Source organism: Mirounga leonina, unplaced genomic scaffold, assembly GCF_011800145.1.
Source record: "Mirounga leonina isolate KUSES-001 unplaced genomic scaffold, KU_Mleo_1.0 Mir_200, whole genome shotgun sequence".
Taxonomy (NCBI): domain Eukaryota; kingdom Metazoa; phylum Chordata; class Mammalia; order Carnivora; family Phocidae; genus Mirounga; species Mirounga leonina.
The window spans coordinates 26,007,125-26,029,839 of NW_023270503.1; the positions used below are offsets into that span (position 1 = coordinate 26,007,125).

The following is a 22,715-nucleotide window of genomic DNA, read 5'->3' on the forward strand; positions in this document are numbered from 1 at the left end:
GAGGCAGCTGGCCTGGCCTGCAGGAAGCACCACACTCTTCCCCGAGGCCGGGCAGCAGCCTGATGAGAGGGGGCAGGCGAGGGGCAAGTGTGCTTTCAGGGAGGGCTGGAGGCTGCCATTTCTTGGCGGCTCAGATGACAGTGGAAAAAAAGATGGAGGGAGGAATTCAGAGACTCTGACCCACTGGCATCCCCTTTCCCTGCCAAGCCAAGAAGTCTCCCCACCATCTCCGGCCTCGGAGACAAAGCCTTGTTTTCTGGAAGGCCTTGCCTCAGCCCTCGAATCTCAGGGAGGATGTCTTGCTAGGTCCAAAAGAGTTTCATTCAGAGGACTCGCCAGGCCCCCTCCACCGGTCTACCCGTCACCGACTCTCCTTCACTCCAAGTGGGGACTGTTTCCCGACTTCCACTTTCGGTTTTAGGTCTGGGGGACAACAGCCTTGGTTTTGGAGTGTTGCAGGATTTGGTGTGGCTCATCGGTCACAACGCTTTGCAACCTGGGTGGAGGTAGCTAGGGCCACGGGGGAGGCCCGGGCTGCCGCACGGGCTCTCCCCATGAGATAGAGCTTCAGGGCCGGGACTGCCTTTCCCTCTGCAGCTTCTGGAGCCCAGTCATTTGCTGCCTGTCCCCGGCCCTCTAGTCCCGGCGGAGGAGCCTTCTACGGGGAGAAGGTGGTGGTGGTCTCGGCCTCCACGCTCATGGAGGAGCGCCGGGTGTGACGGCAGGAGGACCACTGCCGGAGCCGCTCCTGGCTCAGGCAGCCCAAGTCCTTGAAGAGCTTGAAGAGGTCGCTTCGGAACTTGACGCCAATGAAGGCATATAAGAAAGGGTTGACGCAGCAGCGGATAGAGGCCAGGCTGTAGGTGACGTCGTAGGCGATGTTGAGCTGCTTGCTGAGCTCACAGCTGCCGCTGCCAGTGATATTGAAGTTGACCACCGTCTGGGCCAGGACCACCCCATTGTAGGGCAGCTGGAAGGCGATGAAGACCACGACCACAGCGATGATGACCTTGATAGCCTTGTTGCGCTCGAAGTTGCGGGCCTGGAGCAGGGTGCGGATGATGACGAGGTAGCAGAAGCTCATGGCCCCCAGGGGGATCAGAAAGCCCACCACCATCTGGGCCACCTGGATGGTGATCAAGTCTTCCACGTGCTCGGTGATGAGGGAGCACCGCAGTGCTTGCTCACTGCTGCTCTTCTGGAGGCCGCTGTACAGCAGCTCTGGGGTGGAGAGCACCATGGCCAGCATCCAGATGCCCACGCAGGACAGCTTGCTGATGAAAAGGACGCGGGCACGGTGGCGGTGGGCCGAGACGGCCTGGACAATGGCCACATAGCGGTCGATGCTGATGCAAAGAAGCAGTAGCATGCCACTGAAGAAGCTTATCTTGCAGATGCCAAAGATGATCTTGCAAACGTGCACGCTGAAGGTCCAGGACTTGGCTGCGCTGTATGCCCAGAAGGGAAGGGTCAGGAGGAAGAGGATGTCTGCCATGGCCAGGTTGAGCAGGTAGGTGTCAGTCATGGTCTTGAGCCTCTTGAAATAGATGTAGGTCAGCACGACCAGCCCGTTGCCCAGCAGGCCCATGAAGCAAATGATGGTGTACATGATTGGCAGGAACCAGGCTTTAAAGTTCCGCACGTCCTTCTTGAAGCACACGGACTCATAAAGTGTGTAGTCCACCGTGGTATTGTCTCCAATGTAATCATCTGTGACCTCATCTTGGCACAGGCACACCTGCGGGGAGGGGAACAGGGCAACACGATCCAGCTTAGCTGAGTGGGATCCAGCTCAGCTCAGCTAATCTTGCTGCGTGTGGTCCCCATCATGGGCATCATGGGCATCATCAGCATCACCTGCAAATTCTCGGACCCCACCTGAGACCTATGAACCAGAATCTCGGGGCGGGGGGAGGCGGGGCTCTGGAATCTGTTTTTCTAAACTTTCCAGGTGGCTCTTTGGTTTGAAACCAGTGTTTCCCAAATTTTAACATGCATATGAATTACCTGGAGATCTTGTCAAAATGCATGTCCTGATTGACTAGGCTGGGACCTGAGGTTCTGTGCTTCTAGTAAGTAGCAAGGGTCTGTTTTTGCCAACTCAGAGAGGCTCGACATTACGTGCCCTGACGGTAGACTGGAAATCGTCTGGGCTTTGAGGTCACATGAGCCTTGGGCCGGATAAACACACTTTATCTCTGAGCCTCAGTTTCCTCATCTATGAAGTGGACATGACTACTATCTCCCTCACGTGGCTGGGGTGAGGTGCTTAACCTCGATTCTGGCACCCAGAAACTCCAGAAGAGTAGGAAGGTGAGTCTCTCATCTTGAGTCTCCTTTTAGAATCTGCTAGAAAGAGTTTTCCGGGAGCCTACAAAATACTTCAGCATTTGAGGGAAAATCCATGTCGGGGTTAAGGTGGAGGAGGGCCTGGGGTCAGAAGAGAGGAAGGCAGATGCTCTGTTAAGAAGCCTGGAAGCCCTGGTTTGGGGCGAGCTGCTGTGACACTGGGTGGTGAGTGACTTGCAGAATTCTACGGATCCCTAGGGCCCGAGGCACGGTGCTGGGCATGCGGCAGGGGCTCCAGCAAGTTGTGCCCGAGTGCACTGAACTGCACGGCTATGACAGGGGTGGAGGATGCACCTCTGGGCCACAGCCTCCTCAGCTGTGATGGAGTCCTCCCTGCATCCCCAGGAAGAGCAGGTGGCTCCATCTCCCACTCTCCCTCTGCACTCCCACCCTCTCCCCCTACCTCTCTGTCTCTCTTTTCCTCGCCTCTTTCGGCAGATCCCGATCAGCCGGGCTCAGCTGCTCAGGGCCTTTTTTTGGCCCGTCCGCAGGGCAGGGTGAAGGTTCAGGCAGCCTGCTGTGATTTTATCAAGGAAGGAGGGCACGCGCCCCAGTGCCTCTGTGCACAGTGACGGCTGAACCTCTGCAGGCTGGCAGCTGGGCTGCAAGACTGCCTGGGGAAGCTCACGGCCCCTCCTCTGGGAACTGGGCTCTGGGCAGCTCACCGTGATGGGTTTTCACGCAACTGGGCTGCTGGAGGGACTTTAGAGATGAGGAAAGGGAGGCTTTTGGAGAACTTCGCTCAAGGTCACACAGCCGGAGTGGAACCTAGTCTCTTCCCCACAGCCCGTCTCTGTCTTTCTCACTTTCAAATCCTGACTTTCTCACTGTCACAGAACGAGAACAAAATAATATCCAGGAGCCTTTTCTCTGGGCACTGCTATCTTGAGAAAAGTCAGTGGCACTCCCCTTTCCCTCATCTGGGCGTGACTGCAGCCTGGGGGTCCTGGGGAGGCTGGCTGCTCTCGGCCACCCGTGGTAAGTCCCAGGGTTTTAAGTCCAGGGTCCCTGGACATAAGGGGGTACACCCAGCCTCTATGAAGTGTGCTCTCCACCACCCTGTCCTGCTTCTTTTTCTACCCTTTACTACTTCCGGACTCTGGGCCACTAGGCATGATGCCTCTGCAGCCCACAGCCCCACCACATCCTGCCCCATCTGAGCCACCCCCATTCCCCCAAGTAAAGAGAATGAGCCCCAGCTGTCCCTCATGCCCTCCCCAACCTTCCAGCTTCCACTTCTAGCAGTACAGCCCCTCCAGAGTCCTGAAACGGGAAAGAAAGAAGGGAGGGAGTGGTGATGGGGAAGGGGGCCAAGCTGTGGGCTGCAGCCCAAGCTCCGGGGGGCCTCTGGGATGGGGTTTTGGGAACAGTGCCCAGCTTGGGGCCTGCCTCTGGCCGGAGCTCCTGGAAACCTGCCCCTCTGGCCTCCAGACTTGGGGAAGAGCCAAATTCTGAAGGACTGCCTCTCCAGCTCTGGCCTTGGCACCCCCCTTCCCCTCCTGAGAGCTCCCACCCCCAAGAAATGGAAGAGAGTAGACTATGAGTTACAGTTTCTTCTAACTCCAGCCCTCGGTGGGGCCAGCTTTCCTGTCTCCATTTCTGGGACTGAGAAGCAGAACAGTGTAAATCGGGGGACTTTGCTCCTGCAGAGTTTGGGCCCTCTAAAGTATGTGCATTCCCCCCACCCCCAGTGTCCTGGGCCCCATGCTTTCTTCCCTCCCCACTAAGTGGGGCTCAAATGGTCCTCTTTATTTCACAGAAGGGACTGGGGCCTCCAGGGGAGGCTTTGACTGGACACTGGGGGAGGGAGACAGCTTTGTGCAGTTCCTCTCCACAGACTCAGATGGAGCCCACATTTCTATATCCTGGATGGGGACAGTGGAAGTGGGGTGGCGGAGAGGGTGGTATCTTATTTTCCTCTGTGTTTTAATTTAAATGGTGTCGAGGACGTTCAGAGACCACATGTGGCTTTGTAGGGTCACTCAGAGGATGGAGCAGGGCAGCCATCAGTTTAAGGAATGGCGGGTGGGTTTGTGTCTGGGTCTCTTTCCTTCCAGCAAGTGCCCACCTCCTCCACCAGGACCCTGGGGCTGGGAAAGGGTGGGCTTGGGGAGAGAACAGAGCTTTTGTTGGCCACAGATCTCACCTGGAAAATGACAAGAAGAGCCACCACCAGCAGGCTTTTCATTGGATTCCCTGCAGGAGACAAGGTGAGAAAGTTAGTGCTTGGCAGGGACAGCTCTTTGTTAGGAAAGAAAGCCTCAGGGAGGGGTGGGGGCACTGTTGGGAACTTCCATCACAAGCTCCAGGCACCACGTTTGCCTGGAACATCAGAACCAGATTGTGCCTTGAAGGACCTGGCAGGCTGCCCAGCCTTGCCCGCTCTCACCTCCCCTTCCTCCACTCCGATGTCCTGGAAAGGAGTGGGATCCGAATGCAGGGCAGCCCCCGCGCCCCACCCCCTTCTTGGCTCTTCAGGGCATCTTCTGGAGTTGGAAAGCCCACCCTAGCCCACACCACCCCTCAAGGCTGAGTTTGGACTGACCCTGACTCCTGGGTCGGAGCGGCCCCTCCCACTCCAACTTGTGTGGGAAGCAAGGCCCTGAGGGGGTGGTGGTAACGTGTGTGTGTGTGTGTGTGTGTGTGTCCTGCACTGCTCCATCTTTCCTGCATCCTGGTGAGTGGGCAGCCCCATCTGTAGCCCGGAGTGTCCTCTAAAGGAGGCCAGCTGAGGAGATAGGCTGATGCCACAGGGCTAGGTGGAGGAGTGAGGTTGTCTCCTGGCATCTCAAGGATGGGAAAGTGCTTCAGGGACCCATCTGCTCCCCATAATCCCCCCCATTCGACTGGCATTCATTAAGGCCAACTGGTGGTTTACTTGGCCTACTCCCTCAGCCTGTCTGTGGAGCAGGGACCTCTTCCCTTTTACCCAGTGCAGGCCCAGAATCAAGAAGGCATCCAGGGGGGCGCCTGGGTGGCTCAGTCATTAAGCACCTGCCTTCAGCTCAGGTCATGATCCCAGGTCCTGGGATCGAGCCCCGCATCGGGCTCCCTGCTCCGCGGGAAGCCTGCTTCTCCCTCTCCCACTCCCTCTGCTTGTGTTCCTGCTCTCGCTATCTCTCTCTCTCTGTCAAATAAATAAATAAAATCTTAAAAAAAAAAAAAAAAAAAGAAGGCATCCAGGAACCATGTGTTGATGGATGAATGGATGAATGAGTGAGTGATTGAATGCCCCGCTTCCCCTTCTTCCAGGGGAGAGAGCACCAGGGTGGCCTGAGGGGACACTGTGGTACAACAGAGACTTTTCTCTGAGGTAACTACTTTTTTTGCCTGCCTGAAGTGTGTGTGTATGTTTGCTCTTTAACTTGTTTCTAACCTGGGGCCTCTCGAGATGTGGGAAAAGGGAAGACACTCAGCTATGGGAAGGGACCCTGCCTCGGCCTGGGCGGAGCAGGGTCGGAACCTGGGCACATTCTGGAAGTCGGGAGGCTCTCTTGAGTCTGAGCAGCAAGTTGAGACCCCAGGTTAGCACAGGCCTGGTGTGCTGTGGACAGAGGATGGGCCCTTGGCCGCTCAGTTCAGCTTTGTGGCTGAGCTGAGGGCTGGAGTGGGAGATTATTTCCTCTGAGGGCTGAGCAGGGAGGACAGTGCACAGGGTAATTTATCTCACCTAACCATCTGGGAGCACCCGGCGGGCCAGAGTTGTGCTTTCTTTCCTTTGTAGCCCCCTCCCTGTAACCTGACCCTCAGGCGCTCCCAGCCAGGGCCTGGCCCATAGGACAGTCAGTAACTGGGATGCCACAAATGAATGCCAAGGCAGGACTCGCAGGCCGGTCACGCCTCCAGTCTCAATAGGGACAGGGAAATGCTTGGGAATCTGCTTCAGGCACCTTCTGGAAGCTGGGGGCCCTCCTCCTGCCTGCGAGGGGTTCTGCTTCCCAAGAGGGAGCAGATTGCCTGTGATTCTCTGTCCTTGGCTACAGCGCCACCTGCTGGAAGTCTCTCTGCACGACACCCAGTTTACTGCATGCTCCATCCAGGTGGAGGGTCTACGCCTGGGGATTCTGGGCTTGGGGGTTCCTGGGCCAAGGAGGAAGAGCTTCAAGCCACATAAATAAATAGGTATTTCTCCCACCTCAAGCAGGTTATACTGCACACCACTGCTAGACACGTCTTTCTAAGGCAGCGCTTTGATGCCAGCTCCCACCAGGCCTCCTAAATGCTGAGGACCTCTCTATCCAGCCCTAAAGAGGAAGGCCCTGAGGCTCAGTATGGCAGTCAAGCCCCTCACCGTCTACCTGCACCTGCCTTCCTGGTGTGTCTTCTCTTTCTGAGGACAGGCACCCACTGTCCTGTTGTCCCCCGCTTGTGCCTGAGTTTCCACAGTCCTGGGTGGGAATAGATGATTGTGCAACATCCTAGCTCCCCTCTCCCATCCCCCTTCCTCGCTGAATTACCGTGGGAGGCCCCACTCAATCCCACATCTCTATCTTCAACACGTTCTTGTCAGGGTCCAATGCACTGCCCATCCTCCACTGACTCATCTTAGTGTGAAGTGCTCGAGGTTTCTTTAAACATGTACAAATCTTTCGTTACTCTAGAGAAAGCCTGCTTTGACTGTCAGTGAGAACTGAGAAACCTCAAAGTTTTGATAAGTCACAACGGGTAGATACAAGGAGTAAGAACTGTTTCGATTTCACTCCATCAACCCCTTCCCCTGGGCCCTGTCTCATTTCTTTGTCCCTGGTGGAGGGGAGGGGAAAGGAGGTGCGACTAGGGTGTGTGTGCGTGTGTAGATGATTTCTCATTCCAGGTGTATTGGAAATGGTGGATGAATAAGGATTTGTAGAGCCAAGAAAGGCCATTTTCAAGAAAGGTAACCAAATGGGAATTTAGGGGAACTCTGGTGTGTGGCAGGAGCCTGGTCAGCGGCCATGAGTCAGAACATTTCTGTCTGTTACAAAGTCATAAAGCAACAGGCCTTGGGCAGCAGCTTGGGTGAGGCCACTGAAGTTGGGAATCTCAGGGGTTGGGTAGTGGATGACTTATATGTTGGGTATTTTCTGAGTTCTTGAGTTTCTAGTAATAATCATAATGAAAAGAAAATTCCCTAGAAGTCCCACCTGAGCTCCCAGCAAGGGAAACTGCCTTCCTGTCTGGGAGGAGAGGATTGCTGGTTGGTTGCTCTCCCAAATCCCAAACTTTCATCCCCACATTTTCCAGGCCCCCAGGGAATCATGGCTGCCCATTAGCTGGCCCTAAAAGCCACCCCAAACTTTTTCCTCTCCGGAATTCCTCACCTGCCAACACAACTTTTTTAAGGGGGCAGAAGAGAGGGGGAGGGAAGAAGCAGGGAGGCGGTAAGGAAATTTGGAGAGAAGGTGAGAAGCCTGGGGGTCCCCCTTTCAGACAGGCAGGGATGGATGACAGCTGGTGGAACCTTGTAGTCCCTATGATATCAACTGTTTACCCAGTGATATAATTCAAATTCAATGAGCTTTTATTATGCACCAAACCGTTCCATGTATGATCATTTTCATCATCACAAAAGCCCTGAGGTAGGTACTACTGTAATCCCCATCCAGTACTGAGGAAACTGAAGCACCGTGAGATTAGCCACTTTCCCAGAGTCACACCATTGGCTAATAGTGGAGCTGGGCTTTGAATACTTCAGTCTCCAGAAGCCACACTCTTAACCTCTATTTTGTGCTGCCTCTTAGTCTTTGTGTAGCTCTCCCTCATAACATCCTGTGAGCGATGCCTTGTGATTCTCATGCTATATTCCAAAATATAGAGGCCCAGAGAGATTAAACCACTTGCCTGGGGTCACACAGCTGCCAAGAGATGGATCTGAGATTTGAATGGAACTCTCACTACTATGTTACCTTACATTTCCAATGAGTCCTCTGTGTATAGGGACCTCCATGGAGCGTGACAAGAATCCTCACTTTCCCACATCCCGTGGGTCATCCAGCTCTGTTGCTTCTATCCCCTAACACCTCAGAGCTGGCCCTACCTCTGCCCTGACATAAGGCTTCAGAGCTCCTTCTGAAATGCAACTCACATCCCTTAACTCACCTGACTGAAAAAGAAAAATCTTCACTGGTTCTCCATTGCTTTCAGGACAAACCCCTCAGCGATGCCACACAAAATCTTAAAGACTGGTCCTGCCTGTGCCTCCTGCCTCCCTTCTTACCTTCCTCCTTGGCATGACCACATTCTTTACACCCCCCTCAACTTGCTCCTACCCTGTTTCTGTTAGCTTTTGTCAGAGCTGACTGGCGGGGAGTCCAAAGGCTGAGTCCCCAGGATGTTGGCTACATTGGATTTTCAAGAAATTGGATTTGGATGCCTTTAGGTGGGGCTTGCACCCACTGGTTCACTCTGCTCCCCTCCACTTACCACATCTTACACCCCTTCCCTCACTTGCCTTGTTGGCCTCTGATGGAAATCGAGTCTGCTCTCCCTGCCACATCCTGACTCCCTTGTTCCTCCTTGTCTGGTTTGGTAACTTGTACATGCCTTTCAAAACGCAACTTAAATGCTCCCCCGACCCATGTTCACTACTTTTCTTTGAGCTTCCCACGTGCCTCACCGTTATCCCATGAGCACTATGTTTCCCTCTGTCTCAGTGGCTTATTGACAGAAGTATCTCTCTCCCCACAAGACTGGTCATGCCTGAATTCCCCCATCAATGATAGTTGACCAGAAGAAGGTACCAAAGCAACCAAAGGAGGTTCCAACAGCTCCCTGAGGCTGCAGCGTTCCCCTCCGCCCCAGCCATGCTCCCAGGCCAGGAGGCTTTGGCCCTGCATTCCTTCAGCTTCCCTCTGCCACCATTTCAGGCCAAGCTATGAGACCTAAGTCTCTCACAGGCTCATTTTTTCCTTTTCTCTGTTTTGGAGAAGTCTGAAGTCTTAAGACTCTTCTCTCTCGAAGGTGGGGAGGGCGCCTCGGGCTGCTCATTCAAATCATGAAAGAGACCAACTCAGCTCGGCTTTCGTGTTTTCATTTTGTGTAACAGAAACTCTGCCTCTTCACCCACCTCTTGCTCCCTGCTGGGCAGACAAGACAGAAAAAAACAGATCGTTCACGGCCCATCCATCCCCCCCTACCAACGGCCCCGAGTCCATTCTGAGCAAAGCTTCTCTCAGTGGCTTCCCTTCCTACCCGAATTTCTTCCTACCCCGAGAGAACCGTTGGGGTTCTCTCTCAAGTTGAGTGAAGCAGGCGAGAACATCCCTTTCTCCTAAACCAGAGGTTGCCCTCCCTCCCCGCATCAAAGCCTGTGAGGCTAGCACCCCAAACCTAGGTCTGGGGGAAGACCCTCAGTGGTGGACTGGGGCTGGTTCTCAGAGGCCCGTGGAACCAGTGAGCACATCCCTCCCTGACTCTCTGCTCAGTCATTTCAAGCCCTGAAATAGTCTAAGGCTTGAAATCAACCCTTGAGGGGGAGAATTTACACTATGGAAATTGACAAGAACAGCCAGTCAGCACCCGTCCCCCTCTGGGGGAGCAGGTTTTCCAACATTTCCCAGCAGCCTACGGGGACGCACAGAGGTCACACAGAGAGTCAGAAACCAGTCCTCAGTGGGTGATGGCCTGCATTCTGTGACTGTGGTAAGTGGGGTGGGGGTCTGGGGAGTGGGATTAGGGAGCAGGTTGGGAGGAGAGGAAGTTGGGAGAGATTTTTAAAAACTAAAATCAACTCAGAGTTCTTGATGTCATTCATTCATTCATTCATTCATTCATTCCACAGACTTTCTGCTCACACCCCCAAAGCATCAGAGATGGAGGTGCGAGGATCAGGCCGCACCTTCCAGGCCTTCCAGTGGTGGGCTGGGTGGCTACTTTAACCCCTCTACCGCGGATCGCTGGGTCTGCCCAGGATTCCGGGTAGGCTGGGTTGGCGGGGGGAGGCAGAGTAAAGGCAAGAGGCTGTGGTGTGGTGGGAGGAGTGTGAGGACAGCACAGGGCGCACCAGTGAACCTTCACTTTTTAAAGGCAACCTCTTGCGGCTTTGAGGCTGCCGTGGTGCTTCGCTTGCTGGTGAGAATGAACCATCCAGGAACTTGGCCTTTGTAGCCTCAGCCGGGCCTGATTTCATAGCTGAGATTTACACATGGGGGTGTCTGGAGCTGGACGTACCCCTCAGAACCCTCTCAGAGCTTCTTTTGTAATCCCTCTAGTTAAGCCTGAGGTTGGACCAGAGGACAGGCTTTTCAAAGGGAAGAGTCATCTGCCAGGGCAGAACAAGTGAAGAAGTGAGGCAGGGGCCATGCTGGAGGCCTGGGCTATGACTTCTCCAGGCTGTCCCGTTTCCTGTGGCCCACCCAGCCTTTAACCTGCAAGTGGCGGCAGCAAAGCCAGGGGGACGTGGAGCCGGCTTGCGTTTTGCCTCGTAAGTACCGCTGGTACAAGGCGGCACCTTCCATTTGCTCCTAAGAGCACAAGCTTCTGATCCCCACTTAGCAGATGAGAAAGGTAGAAAGCAGAGGGAGGACGAGGAATGGAGGGCCCGGAGTCCTCTGAGGACTTTGCCTCTGATGAAACAGGTCCCATCACCCCTAGCTGAGATGAAGACAGGTGCCGTCTGGGTCACCACCAACCCCAGCCCTGTAGCCTTCTCCAGTCCCTACTGTTCTAGAAAGACACCACCTTGCCCCCCCAGCCCCCATCTTCCCTGGTGCCAAAGGTTACCTCTTCCCCCAGGTCTGAAAGGTGCATCCGTTTGTACCTGGGAGAACAGGGTGGCATTCTCTGGAAGCAGATACTGATTGCCACCAAAGTAGAACCTGATTTCTCTGGGAGGCTCCCCCATGCCTTCCATCCCCCTCCCCCACCTCCATTCCACAGAGTCAGGCTGGATGTCAGAGTGACCCAGTGCTGCTCTTTCCCACACAGGGAGGCTCACTCACCCAGGTCCATGACACTCTCTGGGCAGCTGAAACCACACAGGAAGGCTGTGCCGGGTCTCGAGCTCCCACTGTCTGGGGAGGAAGTGCTTTTAAGTTGTGAGAGGAGCCACCCTCTTCTCTGCCCCTCCTACATCAGCTCCTTCCTCCAATCCGACCTCAACCATGGCCCCTACGGTGTCTTCTAGAACCAAGGGGTATGAGAACGTGAGAGTGACAGCCCACTCAGTGGTCATAGGATCATTAATCATCAGGTTATTCATTTTCAGAAATACCCCTGTGTAGCCCAGCAGACAAGGATCCCAGCCCCAGGCAGGAGAATATGGGCAAGTTATTGATTTGACACACGTTTAAGCCTGACTACCATGGGCCAGGGAGTCAGAGGTGACGGAGGGATTTTTATTTCTCTTGGGTACATACCTAGGAGTGGAATTGCCGGGTCATATGGCAATTCCATGTTTAACATTTTTTAAAAAGATTTATTTATTTATGAGAGAGAGAGAGAGAGTATGCGCAAGGTTGGGGGGAGGGGCAGAGGGAGAGGGAGAGAGAGAGAATCTCAAGCAGACTCCACGCTGAGCGCAGAGCCCAACATAGGGCTTGATCTCATGACCCCGAGATCATGACCTGAGCAGAAATCAAGAGTTAGATGCTTAACTGACTGAGCCACCCAGGGGCGCCCTGTGTTTAACATTTTGAAGAACTGTCAAACTATTTCCCAAAGTGGCCTCACGATTTTATATTCCCATACAAAATAGGTGAAGGTTCCTCATATGGTTCAATATATGAAGGATCCTTGACAAAACCCGTTATTGTCTTTTTGATTCTAGTCTTCTGGTGGTTATGAGATGGTATCTCACTGTGGTTTTGATTTGCATTACCCCAATGATGTTGCGCACCTTTTCATGTGCTTATTGACCATTTCTAGATTTTCTTTGGAGAAACATCTATTTAAATCATTTGCCCAAGGGCACCTGGGTGGCTAAGTTGGTTAAGCATCTGCCTTCAGCTCAGGTCATGATCCTGGAGTCCCAGGATCGAGTCCTGCATCAGGCTACTTGCTCAGCAGGGAGTCTGCTTCTCCCTCTGCCCTTCACCCGACTCGTGCTCTCTCTCAAATAATACAAATAAATAAAATCTTTAAAAATAAAATAAATAAATCATTTGCCCATTTTTAAATTGGGTTGTTTTTTATTGTGAGTTGTTAAGAGTTCCTTATTTATTCTAGATACAAGTCCTTTATTAGCTACAGTACTTGCAAATATTTTCTTCCATTCTGTGGAATATCTTTTCACCTTCTTGATGGTGTCCTTTGAAGCATACAACTTTAAAATTTTAGGGCCCAGGGGCGCCTGGGTGGCTCAGTCGTTAAGCATCTGCCTTCGGCTCAGGTCATGGTCCCAGGGTCCTGGGATTGAGCCCTGCATCGGGCTCCCTGCTCCGCGGGAAGTCTGCTTCTCCCTCTCCCACTCCCCCTGCTTGTGTTCCCTCTCTCGCTGTGTCTCTCTCTGTCAAATAAATAAATAAAATCTTAAAAAAAAATAAATAAAATTTTAGGGCCCAATTCATTTATTTTCTTTCATCACTTCTGCTTTTGGCATTCTATCTAAAAATCTATTGCCTAGTTCAAGTTCAAGAAGATTTAATTAATTCCTCTGTTTTCTTCTGAGAGTTTTATACTTCTAGTTTTGACATTTAGCTCTGATCCATTTTGAGTTAATTTCTAGATATCATGTACCCTTCTATTCCCAGTATGGAGTGTGTTAAATGCTTTTTCTGTGTCCACTTTAGTTTTTTGTCCTTTGTTCTATTAAATATGGAAAATATGTGGATTGATTTTTATATGTTGAACCAACCTTGAATTCCTGGGATAAATCACTGGGACGTGGTGTATAATCTTTTTTTATATGTTGCTGGGTTGAGGTGTTAATATTTTGTTGAGGATTTTTGCTTCTATACTTATAAGCAATAATGGTCTGTAGTTTTCTTTTTTTAACTTTTAAAAAAGATTTTATTTATTTATTTGAGAGGGAGAGAGAGAGAGAGAGAGAAGCAGACTCCCCGCTGAGCAGGGAAGCTCAATCCTAGGACCCTGGGATCATGACCTGAGCCAAAGGCAGCGGCTTAACTGACTGAGCCACCCAGGTGCCCCTGTAGTTTTATTTTCTTGTGATGTCTTTGTGTGGTTTGGGTCTCAGGGTTAAGTGTAATTAAAGATCTGTCAATTTTGTAAATCTTTTCAACATACTAATTTTTGGTTTTATTGATTGTCCCTACTTTTTCCTATTCTCTATTTCATTTGGTTGCATTCTCGTCTTTATTATTTCTTTCCTTCTGCTTGATTCAGGTTTAGTTTTGTCTTTTTTTTTCTGATTTCTTAAGGTGAAAGGTTAGGTTCTTTACATGACATCTTCTTTTTTTTTTTTTCCCCTAATATAGGCATTTATAGCTATAAATTTCCAAGTACTCACTTAACTGCATCCCATAGGTGTTGATATGTTGTGTTTTCATTTTCATCCATCTCAAAGTATTTTCTAATTTCCCTTGTGAGTTCTTAGGCCCATTGATGATTTAGGAGTATGCTGTTTAATTTCCACATATCTGTGGATTCTTAAAATTTCCTTCTCTTATTGATTGTGGTCAGAGACTGTAATTTGTATGATCTCAATTCTTTTAAATTTATTGAGATTCATTTTATATCCTAACATGAGGTCTGTCTTGGAGAATGTTCCATGTGCACCTGGGAAGAATATGTATTCTGCTCTTGTTGGGTGAAGTAGTCTATAGTATCTGTCAGGTCCAGTTGATTTATAGTGTTGTTCACATTTTCTCTTTCCTTATTGATCGACTGCCTGGTTGTTATATCCATTATTGAAAGTAGGACATTGAAGTCTCCAACCATGATGGCTGAACTGCGTATTTCTCCCTTCAGTTCTGCCCGTGTTTGCGTCATGTGTCTTTGGGCTCTGTGTTTGAGGTGCATATATGTTTATTTGTTAGGTCTTCTTGATGGATGAACATTCTGTTGGGATGTAGTGCAGTGAGCTTAGCTCCCTGTATGATCTTGGGCAAGTTGCTTCCCTCTCTGGGCCTCAGTTTTCTCAAGTGTAGAGTGGGGAGACTGGGCTGCCTAACAGACACCTAAGCTTTGGCATCTGAGACTGAAGTGCAGGACTTGCTTGTGGCGTCCTGCTTATGGCTTAACCACTTCCTTTATCCCAAATCCCCCAAGTGGAAGCGTGGAAGCCCTCACTGAACCTTCCCTCCAGCCCAAAGATTTTGACTACTCTCATCGTTGGCATTTGGAGCCCATTTGCCTTTAGGGATATCGGAAATCTCTTGAACTAGGTGGAAAGGACTCTCAGGGGTTATATCTGGGCAGGGTGTTGGTAAGGAGGGCAGGGCAACTTCAGTTTGGAATTCTTCCAGAAGCTTCCTCCTGCAACCCTTTTCCATGTGCCAGACGCTTCTAAGAAAAAAAATAAACTTAGAGGCAGACGACCTGTGTTCCAGCCTTGCCTCTACTATAACTCCCTATGTGACTTTGGGCAAGTCACTTCTTCTCTCTGGTTCTTGGCCACCCACTGAAAATCATGGGATTGGACCACATAAGGTCCAGGCTCTCTTTTCAGGATATTTCTTGTTATCCTCAGGGATTTCCTTTGGTTCTCTAGCCGGTATAGGCCCCCATAGAAGGTCCACAAGTATATTGGGAAGGACGGGAGAATTTTGTGGCAGATGCAGCATGTTGTCAGGGTAGAGGGATAAGGAGCTGCTGATTCTGGTCTCCTTAGCAGCCTCTGCCTGATGCTAAGTGGTGGTGCTCACTCCAAACCCTTTTCCTCCTCTCACTGTTCTGCCCAGCCCCCCGCCACCTCTGGCTCTATGGACATTGCATGTTGTGGCCTGGGAGCCTTCAGGTTCAGTTTCCTAGCTGGTCTTTGAGCAAAACCATGGGGATTCCCTAGTATTTTTCAACACTGATTGTGAGCTCTCCTTCTTCATGATAGCATGCAATCAGTGACTATTCACTGTGAGCACATTCTTTATGGGAGGTACGGTATAGGAGGAACCCAGTATGACTTTCCAAGTCCTTTCCCATCCATGGAGACCGAGGTTGGCCCACTTCCACTGCCCTTTCTTCTCTGAACTTCCATAGCACTTTACTCTGGGGACACCTAAATTGGCACGTGAACTATTTTCTATTCTGGAATAGACTTTATGCTTCTTGAAAACAAAATTGTGCTGTGTGCTTTTCTGGGTTGTCTGCATTGCCTCAAACAATGCCATGATAAAAAAACACAAATTTTTGGGGGCGCCTGGGTGGCTCAGTTGGTTAGGCGACTGCCTTCGGCTCGGATCATGGTCCTGGAGTCCCGGGATCGAGTCCCGCATCGGGCTCCCTGCTCGGCAGGGAGTCTGCTTCTCCCTCAGACCCTCCCCACTCTCCTGCTCTCTCTCTCTCAAATAAATAAATAAATAAATAAATAAATAAATAAATAAAATCTTTAAAAAAAAAACCAAAAACACAAATTTTTAATGTAGTTTGGTATAGTTTAATAATAATTCAACAATGGGTCCCCTGGGTGATGTCCTCTTTCATGGAAGGTTCTGCCCCATCCCACTTGTTATAGAGCATGTGTTGCATGTCTAGCAAGAGACTTGGAGCTAGCTTCTGGAGACTGCTGACTCTTTCCTTCTGGAGAATCTTTTTTTTTTTTTTAAAGATTGATTTATTTATTTGAGAGAGAGAGGCAGGGGGTGGGGAAAGCACAACAGGAAGAGGGGCAGAGGGTGAGAGAGAATCTCCAGCAGACTCCCTGCTGAGCACAGAGCCCAACGTGGGACTTCATCTCAAGACCCTGAGATCATGACCCGAGCTGAAATCAAGCGTCGGATGCTTAACTGATTGAGCCACCCAGGTGCCCCTCCCCTCTTTTTCCTTCTGGAGAATCTTAAAAGTCAAAGCAGGGACTTCAGGAGTGAAGCCCCTTACTGATGCTCAGGGGCTCGTGGGAGTGGGCTCCATTGTGTCCAAGCTGTGCCAGGGATGTGCTCAGTCTTATGAGTAAAGGTGAGTTCTTCGAGTCTGTGTTCTCCGTTTGGAGTGCCGGGAATACTCCAAAGTGTCCGTACAAAGGACACGTTCATAAGAGAAGCAGATGCACTGTGCTTGCTTATATCCAGAGCATCTTTGCCCCATTAGGTCTTTGGTCTTTTAAAGACTGATTGCCTTATAGAAATGGAGACTGTTCAACACTGAACAGCTGATAAGCAAGTGCCTAATAAACATTTAATTGATTAATGAAGTGACTTTCCTGAGATGCCAGTGCTCCCTCCACCTCTTCCTTTGGAGCTCCTTTCTTCCTTTTAAATTGACTTTAGTGGGAGTTGACTGCCGACACTGGTCTCAGCAGCAGCTTGAATAGGGACCTGTATTATGGCAGAGCAGAGAACACTTTGCTCCCAGGGAATAGGCCCCAGGACATCTGTTTTGGTTCTGCAGTGACTTCATTCATCCCTTTTACAAATATATTTGACAAGCACTTATGTGTCAGGCATGGCTCTGGACTCGACAAATACAAGGATGAGCATCCATGGTCCCTGGCCTTACCTAGCTCACCTGGGGCATAGTGGGTGTATTAGTCAGCTCAGGCTGACAACATACCATAGATTGGGTGGCTTAAACAATAGAAATGTATTTCATCGTCACACTTCTGGAGCCTGGGAGCTGCAGATCAGGGTCCAACAGAGTCAGCCTCTCTTTTTGGCTTATAGATGGCTACCTTCTTGCTATGTCCTCACATGGCCTTTTCCCAGTGTGTGCAAGGGGTGAGGAGAGAGGAGAAGAGGGAGAGGGAGAGAAGCCTCTGATATCTCTTCTTATAGGACATTAATCCTATTGGATCAGAGCCCTACTCTTATGACCTTATTTAACCTTAATTATTGCCTTTACAGGCTCCAACTCCAAATGTTGCCACCCTGGGGGTTAGGGCTTCAACAAATGGATTTTGGAGGGACACAAACAGTTATACCATAACAGTGGGGAAGATGGAAAAATAAAGAGGCAGTTAAAAGTATAAACACTAAAAGTATAAAAACATTCATGAAAAGGTTACATTCAACTCAACATGGGAAGGGAAGAGGATGCAAATAGAAAGGTATCCAGGAATATCATGATATTATTCTTTATACCTTCATGCATTAAACATTTCATAATATTTAAACAAATAATGGAGGACAGAATATAGTACAATGTAGTGAGAACTAACGGGTGGGGGATGGGGCAAACCCAAGATGCCGCAGGAGCACGTAGGGGAGGCCACGAGGAAAAGTGCCATCTCAGAGCAGTAGGAGCGACCCAGGGGAAGAAAGGAGGATGGTGGCAAGTGGTCAGGAACAAGTGCCAAGGCCAGAAATGTTGCCCAGCAGACCTTGAACGGGTTGCTTACTTCCTCAGAATTGCTCGATTCGGGAGTTCAGGACACCAGGAGAGCCCCACTGTTGAACTTGGCCTTCTTGCAAGGGAGATGTAGGGTGTGGGCCGGATTTCTAGCCTGAGCAGTGGGAAGTTGCGTTTGGCACATGAGACATCTTTTGCTTTTGCTATGTCTTTGGAACGAATCTCTCTTTGCCATTGTGATGTGGTGTGCAAAGCATTTCCTAGAACTGACTGTTCTCCACTAGTCTGTTTGTCCATTTGTCCATCCATCCACTCATCCAGCATCCATTTACTGAGCTCCCTCTCTGCCAGGTATTGGGTCAAGTGCTAGGACCTGAAGGCCCAGTAAGTCATGGCCAACTAATGGCCACAGAGCATGCCAACTAGTGGGAAATAATAAGCCTCCACATTTGCATAGGGCTTCCATATTTCTAAACCCATTCTTATATCTTATCCATGTAACCTTCAGGGTTGCTCTGTTTGCTAGGTTTCAGTTTTCTGATTGAGATTTCAAACAAAGGAAGTGACTTGACCTTTGACTCTAAGCTCAGGGGCTTTTCCCACCGTGCCAGGCTGACACTAGGCATGACCTGAAGGACTCAGGCCATGGCTGTCCCCTCCTTGCCTGGAAAACATGCCCTCAGACAAGGTTTCCTGCACCCTGTCCCACTCTCTGAGAATGTGTGCTCAGCTTTTGGGGAAGTCCCACCCATGAACGAAGGTTTCTGAGAAGGAGCAGGGAAGAAGATCTGGAAGAAACCTTCCTAGTTATTCAGTTCAACCACCCAATGATGACTTGGTGGCCTAGAGGGTAAAGAATAACATAGCTGAACTGTTTCTGTCTGTAAAGCCCTGATCATGGTCTTACTGTTTCTTAACAATTTTTGGACCCACCTCGTATCCTTTTAACGAACTCCTTTTTCTGAATCAATTAACTAGGGTTGTGTTTCCCAACCAAGAACTTAGGCTGCTAGAATTTGTAAAGAGTGATGTACTGTTTATTGATGTGACCCATCCAGTCTTCTCAAGTGAAATGGGGTCCATATGCAAATTCTGTAAATAAACTGGAAAAATACTGATTTTTCAAGATAGGCTCCTAAAGGTCTACATTAGATGAACTGGTCTTATCATGTATATTAAATAAGACATGCAGAATGGATGATATTGACTGAAGACAGAATCCAGAAGAAATAAAAAAAACAAAGGCATGTCTGAAAATAGTATTAAAAAGTCTGGATTTCCCTCTCTCCTGGCTGAAATCTCTCAAAAATGTTAAAAGCTCATTTATCTTTGTCAAACTTTGGCATGAGCTGAGACATCAGATCACAAAATAAGGTGGGAAGAGTGCAGAAGCAAGGAAGACTGAGCAGGAGTGTGGTGGGAGACATGGTCAGTGTAGGTGACACTTACGGATAGTATATTTGAAAGTCCCTAAGAGAGTAAATCTTAAGAGTTCTTATCACCAGAAAAAAATTTTTTTTTGTATCTGTGAGATGATAGATGTTAACTAATTGTGGTAATCAATTCACATTTCTAATATGTATAAATCAAGTCATGATGCTATGCACCTTGAACTTAATATAGGGCCGTATATCCATTATATCTCAGTAAAACTGGAACAAATGTAAAAAAAAAAGGAATAACTACTTACTGTTGTTATAAAAGCCTACCGTAAACTCACCCCCCTGCTACCATAAGAAAGAACAGGGCAAGTCTTGAACAGGGCAAGAAAAAACAGAGATCTTTTCTGGAAGGTGTGATCTGGAGAGATCCAACAGAAGGAAGCACACCCCTGAGGCCCCTGAAGGGAGCCAAATCTGCAGAATCTCAGTCCTGCCTTGCTTGCAGTTGGAGGCCTGGTCAAAGTACCCATTTCTTGGCTCTCCCCAGAGTGTTCTGCAGCTTCCAGTCCCTCTGGGCAAGTAGATCAAGTCCAAGATGGTACCTCTTATGCCTCCCTCCACCTCCAATCCCTGTTTTCTTTTACTTGGGAACAAGCTATTCCCATGTGGAAGCCAATGGGACTGGGCCTCCATCAGTGCTGCATAACTTGGTATGGGTTTAGGGGTCCAGCCAGACAGGGACACCCCAAATTTGAGAAATGTTCTGCTTTGAACTTACCTAGAGTTTTGTAATCTGAACATCTAAAGAAGGAGCTCTTTTAATTCCAGCGTATGTGTGTATTTTGTGTTGGTTGCTCAGTATTAAGAATTCTATTTGGAGAGAGGCTATTATCTTTTTAGGGCGTAGGGCCTTTGAAGGTCTTTATTAGGCCTTGGGCCACCATGAGGGAAAGTAGCAACAGGGTGAGGTGAAGAGCTGTCAGGTGGCAGGGGGAAGGAGGCAGCTCTCCAGGAGGAAGAAAAGGGAAGGAGGGACAGGCACAGACTAGCATGAGGCCTCAGGTCACCCTGACACCTGTTGCCACGGACCGGTGGTGGTTTCCTGCCACTTGTCAGGACACGAGTGCACAGAGAACACAATGGGTTTGCCTTAACAAGAAGATGCTTCCTGTTTTGCCACCTGGGTTCAGTGCCGAGAGGAAGAGTTTATGGGTCTGTGTTTTGAGAACCAAAGCCAAGCTCTGTGAGGGAAGGAGTGGGGACAGGTGAGGATGGGGTCTGGGGAAATGTGAAAGGGAAAGCAGGGGAGCCATTTGTCCTTCTAGAATGGCTCAGAGAAACCTCATACCATTCTAGTCTCAGCCAGTGGGGGGAAAGGAATGGTCACACTGTCCTCCTGTCCCAACAGCTCCATGCCAGAGCCCCTGTGTGTGCCTGACAGTTGCCCAGAATCTCCTTGGCTTTTTTTGTCCCTTAGTGAGAGACTTTTGCAGTGACCTTTACCTTGGTGAGGTGGCAAGAGCAGCTGGAAACTTGGACTGAAATAGCCTCGTGGTGAAAGCAGAGGCAGGAAAAGGTGATGCTGATCTCAGGGCAAGTGATGAATGAGAAATCCCGCGTGCCTGCACCCCACCCCCCCAGATGGAGCTCACCACTGGGTCAGCCCTACAATTTTCACAGTAGAGTGTGTACATTTTATTTTAATTAAGTTTAATCAATTCATTAATTTTAATTAAGTTTAATCAATTAAATTTTTTTTAAAGATTTTATTTATTTATTTGAGACAGAGAGAATGAGAGAGACAGAGAGCACATGAGAGGGGGGAGGGTCAGAGGGAGAAGCAGGCTCCCCGCCGAGCAGGGAGCCTGATGTGGGACTCGATCCCGGGACTCCAGGATCATGACCTGAGCCGAAGGCAGTCGCTTAACCAACTGAGCCACCCAGGCGCCCTTAATCAATTAATTTTTAAAAGATTTTATTTATTTGAGAGAGAGCATGCACGAGAGAGAGAGAGAGAGAGAGAGAGAGAGAACACATGAATGGGGGGGAGGGACAAAGAGAGAGGGAGAAGCAGACTCCCCGCTGAGCAGGGAACCTGACGTGGGGCTCAATCCCAGGATCCCGGGATCATGACCTGAGTCCAAGGCAGACACTTAACGGACTGAGCCACCCAAGTGCCCCTAATTAATTTTAATTAATTAATTAAGGTGTGTGAGAGGGTAAGCTTTATTTCTACTCTCAAACTCTTCCAACTTTGCATAAAGTCTTCATCTCTGCCTCAGAGATGGCAGAAATTGTAATAAGCAATGCACCGCCATGCATAACACAGTGAATTTTAATGTCCCCCTCCACCACTTTGGGGGAAGGGAGGTCACACTATACACTTTTGGAGACATCCCAAAGGTTGTCTGGCACTTTGGTCTAGAAAAGATTTGGTGCAATTTCTTGCTGGCTTAGGATACTAAAAGGCACATAAAATTTGGTTGCTCAACCCCTCTGTGCTGGGGTGGGGCAAAAGGTGGACAGGGAGGTGGTCTGGGACAGAGGGGCAGACCATGGGTGTGGGCTCAGGTTCTTGTTGACAGAGGTCGTTGATCCTGGCTGGCTGCTGGGGTGGCTGAGGGCTGTCTGAGTGCTCAGGCTGGGTGGATGCTGCCTTGGTGGCCTTCGTCGGCCCAATCCACCAGCTCACTGCTCCGGAACCATAGCTGGATCTCCCTCTGGGCCCCCTCCATGGAGTCGCTGGCATCGATGCTGTTCTTGCTAATGTGGATGCTGAAGTCCCCCCTGATGGTGCCGGGGGCAGCCTCAGCGGAGTTGGGGTGGCCTAGTCCTATCATGGCCTTTGAGGAGCAGACCGCATTGCAGCCATGGCTGCTGCTGGCCAGAGCTCATGTAGGTGATGAGGGCCGGGTAGAAGGGCTTCCTCTGCAGGTCATGGTAGTGTTTGGCAAGGACTCTGGTGCCTGCAGCATCTTCATCCCCACCAGCCTGAAGTCCCTCCTCTCAGAGCACTGGATCCCATCCCCAACAAGCCACTGCTCCACCCCATTTGGCTTCACTGCAGCCAGGGTCTGCTCCCTGGTCTGGGAGGACCCTCCCGAGTTGGGGCATGTGAGCAGGCTCAGGCCTGGGGCTGAGAGCCACTCCGTAGCCCAGGCTCCATGGTGCCTGGTGTGTGAGAAGGTAAGATTTCTGGCCTCACTCTCTGACTCCCACCTGTACCCAGCCATTCTGGGCCAACTTTGAGTTCCCCCAAAGCACTGTGCACATTCATTCTTCTGGGTTCTTCCAATGCTCTTCTCTCAAAGAGAGAAGGCTCTTTCTTCCCCTGTTAGACTCCAACTCGTCATTTAAGAACCAGCTCCCGTAGCCCTCCATGGTGTGTCCCAAGGGGCTGCCCATGATCTCCCTCTCGAGGGCTGTTGGCTGAGAGCCTGGAGTTTGTACATTTTGGTTATTAGAAAGCCTAGTGTCTTTATGCTTGTTTAGCTTGAGCCCATCTGTTGCGGTGGAAGAGGATGGGGTTCCAGTATCTGCTTGGCCAGCCAAGTTTCCAGGAGCCCCTCTCTTGTTTCCTCCTCTGGGGATTGAACCAGATGAACTTGGATGTCCTCTCTGGTCTCACAACTGGGGGATTCCATTGATCATCTCCAGGAGGGGGGG

General features: G+C 50.1%; 1 protein-coding gene and 1 pseudogene across 1 annotated transcript; both read right to left on the reverse strand.

Annotated features, from left to right (window-relative positions):
- Positions 1–518: 518 nt before the first annotated feature.
- Positions 519–11,315, reverse strand: CCR7 (C-C motif chemokine receptor 7). The gene is made up of 3 exons (XM_035027073.1): positions 11,268–11,315; positions 4,496–4,545; positions 519–1,738 (listed from the first exon to the last, which is right to left on the reverse strand). The coding sequence occupies exons 1-3, from the start codon at positions 11,275–11,277 to the stop codon at positions 659–661; spliced, it is 1,140 nt and encodes a 379-aa protein (XP_034882964.1). The 5' UTR covers positions 11,278–11,315; the 3' UTR covers positions 519–658.
- A 10,083-nt stretch (positions 11,316–21,398) lies between these two features.
- On the reverse strand, positions 21,399–22,305 carry LOC118024872 (annotated as a pseudogene).
- Between the last annotated feature and the right edge of the window lie 410 nt (positions 22,306–22,715).